Source organism: Vombatus ursinus, unplaced genomic scaffold (genome assembly GCF_900497805.2).
Source record: "Vombatus ursinus unplaced genomic scaffold, bare-nosed wombat genome assembly UNPS02014773.1, whole genome shotgun sequence".
Classification (NCBI taxonomy): Eukaryota; Metazoa; Chordata; class Mammalia; order Diprotodontia; family Vombatidae; genus Vombatus; species Vombatus ursinus.
The window spans coordinates 37,701,851-37,707,940 of NW_020954551.1; the positions used below are offsets into that span (position 1 = coordinate 37,701,851).

General features: G+C 52.8%; 1 protein-coding gene across 1 annotated transcript in view; it reads right to left on the bottom strand.

The window, feature by feature from the left end:
• The window catches only part of PLXND1 (plexin D1), a 200,568-nt gene extending 198,491 nt beyond the window's left edge, over positions 1–2,077 (bottom strand). The window contains exon 1 of the mRNA XM_027863909.1: positions 644–2,077. Coding sequence (XP_027719710.1) covers positions 644–2,041 — 1,398 coding nt within the window. The 5' untranslated portion in view covers positions 2,042–2,077. The remainder of the gene's footprint in view (positions 1–643) is intronic.
• Between the last annotated feature and the right edge of the window lie 4,013 nt (positions 2,078–6,090).

Sequence of the window (6,090 nt, forward strand, 5' to 3'; positions counted from 1 at the left end):
GAGAGAGAGAGAGAGAGAGAGAGAGAGAGAGAGAGAGAGAGAGAGAGCTAGGTCGGAGCCTCTGAAAACTGCTGGGACTTCTTACCACATTCTACTATGAAAACCTTCCAGAGAAAAGCCTGATGACGAAGAGGAGGGCATTCTACGCACCCTTCGAAAACCCCGAGGGGTCAGAGAGTTGCAGGGTTATAAGGAGGCGGCTCCAAATCTCTCGGTAAGAGGGGCTGCTACAAGCTCTTCTGATTGGCTGAAAAGTTTGTCCTAGAGACCCAGACAAACACCCGCAAGAAAGGGGGTGTGGGTCCCCTACCCCGGGGAACGACTGTTATTTGGGGCCTGCACTTTCAGCGGGAAGGAATGGAAAGGAACTAGGATAGGAGTTCTTGGGAGGCAGGGGCTCTTCGGGAAAAGAGGAGGAAGCTGTTTCCCAGAATTTAGCATCCCTACTGAGAAAGATGGAAAAGAGACTGAAGGAGGACGAAAATGGGAGTCAGAATTCCAGGAGGCTCTGGCTCCCGCCACCCCCAAACATACACCTGTCCTCACAATCAAATGCTGACTCACCTTCTCTGCCCAACAGGGGAGCCAGCCCTCTCCCTCCGGCTCCCCACTCCCCGCTCCCCACTCCCAAGCCGCTCCGTACCTGGATGTTCCTTTTCTTCTCGCAAGCTGGCCCGGTGCCCTGGACCACACTCTCCAGCACTGCGACCACGTCGGGCGAGGGGTCCACGAAGCACGCTCTGCGAGCGGCCCGGATCGCGCCCTCGATGTCCGTAAAGCGGAACACACAGAGGGCAGACTGCGCGCGTGCTCCGGTTCCCCCGGTGCCGCCAGGGGCTGCCCGCTCAAACACCCCGAACAGCAGGTCTTCGGGCCGGCTCGGCCCCGGCGCCGCCGGAAACACGGACACCAGACGGTTGAAGACCTCGCCGCCCGCCGGCCCGCCGCAGTGCAACTTCAGCTGGATGTAGGACTCGGTGAGCTTCTTGGTCTCGGCGGCCGCCCCGCCTGGCCCCCCGGCCGGCCCCCAACCGAGGCAGATGCGGGCCAGCAGGCTGTGAGACTGGCTCTCCTTGTCTCCAGCCTTGGCCTCGCTGTTTAGGGCCAGGTAGGCGTAGGCTGGGGTGGTCGGTGCCCGGGGCCCGTTCCGTCTGTGGGGCGCCGCCGAGCCACCACTGCTGCCCGGGTGCAGGAAGGCGCGGACGAAGCCCAGTTTGTGCAAAGCCTTGGCCCTCTGCTTGATCTTGAGAATATTGTCGTCGGAGGGGTTGAGATCGAAAGTGAAGAGTTTGGCCAGGTCACCACGCGTGTCCAGGGAGCGGATGGCGATCTCCGGAGTGTTCTCGAAGCGGTGGTCTTCCAGACTTTGGTTCCGGGGAAAGAACTGGCTCCCGAAGCCGGTGTAGGTGGCTCCCACCAGCAGCCGGGTCCCGCCGGGACTGGCACCTCCAAGGACCCCCGACGGCGGTTCCAGCACCAGGCCCACAGTGGAAGCGTTAGGGTGGTTGGCTGCTACGTTGAGCATGCTGGGGAAGACGGTGACGGGCTCGGTGCCGTCAGCCGTCGGGGGAAAGCTCACGGCCACAGCCGAGATGTTGCCCAGGCGCCTCAGCTGGCAGAAGCCTTGGTAGATGGAGCCGCAGACCACCACCAAGCCCTGCCCGGGATCTAGCTGAAGGATTTTGTTGTAGTTGTTGGTCAGCATTTTGGGGTGCTCGCAGGAGGCCTGGGGCAGCTGCGGGGCGTGGCATAGGGGGTTGTCCCGCACCGGCCCCACAGCCTCCTCCACCTCCAGGCTCAGGTTGGGGCCGGACAGCTGGTAGAGCCTGTTCACCGCTGCCAGGTACACCTTCCCCCCGGGGCCGTCCAGAGCGAAGTTGTTGGTCGGAGTGGGCGAGGGGAATCGCCGTTGGATCTCCAGCGCGGCGCTCCCCTCTAGCAGCAGCAGCAGCAGCAGCAGCAGTAGCGGCCGCAGCAGGGGGGTCGTCACCCCCGGGAGCCGGGGGCTACGGGCTGCGCCCCCCGCGGCAGGAGGAGCCATCCTGACGCCTCCTGAGCTGCAGCGCAGCCGAGTGCATTTGGAGCTGCCGGAGCTAGCAGCCGGTAGAGCGGTGAGGGAGGGGCAGGGGCTGGGGAGGGGGGCGGGCGGGTGGGGGAGCTGTTGGGAAGTGGGGGGGGGGCGCTCTACGCTAAACCTGTTTCCTGCGCGGCTCGAGTAGCTCTCGTAACGCCCGCCCGCAGCTCAAGTCCTGTCCGGCTCCCTCTCTGGCCCCGCCGCCTGCCCTCCCTAGCCTAGCCTAGCCTAGCCTAGCCTAGCCTAGCCAGCGACTTTCACAGCCGCGCGGCTGCCTCGGAGCTTCCCCGCTGGGGAAGCAGGAGGAGGAGGAGGACGAGAACTAGGAGGAGGAGGAGGAAGGGCTAACGCCGCTGACCAACCCGCTCCCCGCCTCTCTCCTCCCCTCTCCCATCCCCTTCGCTTCAGAAACCAGCCCTTTCCTCCTCTGCTCCCTCCCTCCCCCTTTCGCTTTACACATTTTATTTCTCCCTCTTATTTGGGGATTGGTCATGTGAATGTGATTAAGTTGGAGGAGGCTTTTCTACCCACCCCCCTTCCCCCTCCAGATTCCCAGGCAAAAGTCTCCTTTCCCGATCCAGCCCGGGAGAAAAAGGCTGGGGTTGCAGCCTGGGCAGCCCCTCGTGGTCACCAGCACACCACCCTATATCCTAGATAGCTTTCTCTCCCTGGGGAAAAAGGAACACGGACGGCTCCTTCCCAAGCAGGGAGGCAGAGGAAGAACGTCCCACCCACCCCCCCCGCCCTCGTCCCCTCCCCCGCTGCCCACGGGATGGGGGAATCCAAAGGACACACACACACTCGCACTCACAATCTACAGGGGTAGCCAAATGCTGTCCCGCCCCCCTCCCCCAAGCTCCCCATCCCATCAGAGCTCGCTTGGCTCTCCCTGGGCCCAGCTCGAGTCAAAATAAGTTAACGGTCATCCTCTCGAAGAAGCTGCCCTCCCTTCCCATAAAAGGGGTTTTACAAGGAGAAAATAACAAAGGGGACGAGGATGGGCTGTCTGGCCCTCGGGGGGTCAAATATATAAATCATGAATAAATTGAAAGGGGAAATATTTCAAGCATGTTAGGGGGCGAGAGAGAGCACGAAGCTTACTAGGAATCAGTCACTGGCACCAGCAATAGCCCTTAATTATACTCTGAGAGGACAAGGGGAGGGGGAGTCGGCAGTAATGGACTGACCTGGTGTGGCTTGAGTTGTTTCCACTTTCGACAAAAAAACGCCCAGTATACATTAACCATAGAGCTTGGCTGCTGGGGGGTTTCTCTGAATAGCTACCAGCTTGAGCTGAGAAGGGGCCTAATGAGGCCTTAACACCTGCCAGGCTCCTGGGTTTTTTGTAGATCCAGGGCCCTCTTTATAGAGAACTCTCCAAATGTGCCAATACCACAGCTCTGGATTCAGAGGCCTTGAAGAAACCCTCTTCCCACTCCCTTTTTTCCCCTCAATTTGCCCACTTGAGCTAGACCGGACACCTTCAGGCCCATTACACCTTAGTTTCAAAACTGTAGTAATAGCCAGATTCAAAGCATCGGCATAGGAATGCTAAGGGGGAAATGCAGTTATTCACATAGAATTTTAGTAGAAAGAATACAGAGCCGAGAACAAGGAAACCTGGGTTCTTTCCCCATTCTGACACTGATTTGCTGGGTGAATTTGTTGAATCTTAGTTTCTCCATTCGAAAAATGAGAAGATTGGATTGCATGAACCCTTCCATCTCTGACATTCTATATACTAACATTCTTTGTTCTACAGACTCTTTCAAGTCTGACTTTCTGTGTTCAAACATCCTATAGGTTATATACATATATATAGGATATATTCTAACATTCTGTGTTCCAAGGTCCCTTTTAGCATTACCATTTGGTATTGTAATATTCATTGTTTTAAAGTTCCTTCCAGCTCTGACTTGCTACTTTCCAAAGTTCTTTCTGGCACTAATATCCTGTGTTCTAATGTTTTATGTTCTAAGAGCCCTTTCAGCATTAACATTCTTTCTTGTAATGTTCTAGTTTGAGGTCTGACTTTCTACATTCTAACATTCTGTGTTCACAATTGTTCCAGCTTTGCCAGTCCATGTTCTATGCTGCCCTCCCTGATCTAACATTCTATAAAGTCCTCTCCAGATCTATTGTGCTATATTTGAACATTCCACGTTCAAAGGACTCTTGCAGTTCTGGTAGTCTATCATTCTATAACTTATCTACTGCCCAGTAATTATCCAAACAAGCCTTTTTATTTACAAATCAAGTTTCCTGGTTGGGCTGGTGTGAGGTTCATATTTTCCAGAAATCAATTCTTTTCCACCACTCTCTCTAAGGGAAGGGCACAGGGATCTGCATATCTGCAGCTGCCGATAGGGTAACAGGAGCCGTATTTAATCTCTCTCAGACAGTGCTTACTATTATTTTGGCTCAGGAAGGAAAACAAAGGCCCCAACCCCCCCACACACACACACACCTCTGCTGGGAACAACTGCCCGCTGGACACTAGCCCCTCACCCTCTCCTTCCTGTTGCTGGACTCAGAAAGCAAGTTTGCTGATAAACTGCTTTCTTAAAGGTCCCATTTTCCCCTCCTCTAATGCAAGAAGGGCTTTGATAGTTCCCCAATGTGTTTATAATGCCAATGGTTTCTTTCACCAGGAAATATGAGCAGAGTCTGAGAACCATGCTGGGGCTGCATCAGCTCATCCCTGTCAGCTCTCAGGATCAAGGCCCTGCAAGAGACAAGAACATGGAACAATTTATGTCCCTGCTTTTATCTCGAGGGTAGGATGTGGGATAGGAGTTCTCAGTCACATGTGGAAAACAGGCCAGTTTGATTCTGCAAACCCCAGAATAAATAACCCAAAGGATGACAGTTTGCAAGAAGGAAAAGGGGCGCCATTTTTATATGTAACAGGTCACTGGGAGACACGGATGAAGCATAAGAACCTACTTGAAGGGTAGTAAATCTATTTTCTCCTGTACCTTTTGGTTCTCTCTCTCTCTCTCTCTCTCTCTCTCTCTCTCTCTCTCTCTCTCTCAATCCTTCCTGTTTCAGGGCTTGTTTTAGGTTTTGAAACTCAAGTTCATATACTGTAGCACCACCCACTGAGCCTCTCAAATACTGCTTCAGATTGGAGAAGAAACAACTCAGTGAGTTTTGTTACACTGGTGGCTTCTGGAAAACAAAAAATCCACTACTGGTTTCTTGGGCCAAATCTGTGAGATGCTTTTCTACGGGGAGCAAGAGGAAGGAAGGGACAGGGCGTTGAGATCAGAAAGGTGACAGACAAAAGCAATGTGCAACGTGGCCTGATGTTCTCAAATGAGGTCTTAATCTGAAAGAAGTAGTACTCCAAATCTTAGGACTAGTGAGCATGGACTGAGAAAGCAAGATGGGACCTCAGAATGCCTCCAGCCTATGCCCAATCACTTTTCCCCTGTTTGTGGACTGGAGTCAAGACCCAGTTTGTGGGGTTGCATTGAGGGAAGTGCTTCAGAAACCATAAAGCACGATATAAACATGGTATAAATCATAAAGCATGATATAAACATGAGACAACATTTTAAGCACTTTTGAGCAAAACAGAAACTTTAAAAATAGTTATAAAGATAGTTTTCTAAGAGAACTGGGTTCGGTCCCATTTCTGACATTTATAGTTGTCTGACCTTGGGCAAGTCACTACTACTCAGAGCCTTGGTTTCATCATCTAAGAAAATTCCTTTAGCAAATCAAGGCGTCATCCTGGTTTATTCTTCCCTCTCGTTTTTGTTGTTGGTTGGTTGGTTTTTTATGGCATTGGTCCTTTTCTAATTTTTTTTTTATTTTTAAATTAATTAATTTATTTTTAGTTTTCAGCATGTTTATTTTTGGAGGCCATGGGGTTAAGTGACTTGTTCAAGGTCACTCAGCTAGTAAGTGTCTGAGGCTAGATCTGAACTCAGGTCCTCCTGACTCCAGGGCCAGTGCTCTATGCACTGGCCCACCTGGTTGCCCTACTTCCTTCTTCATTTTTTGTTTGT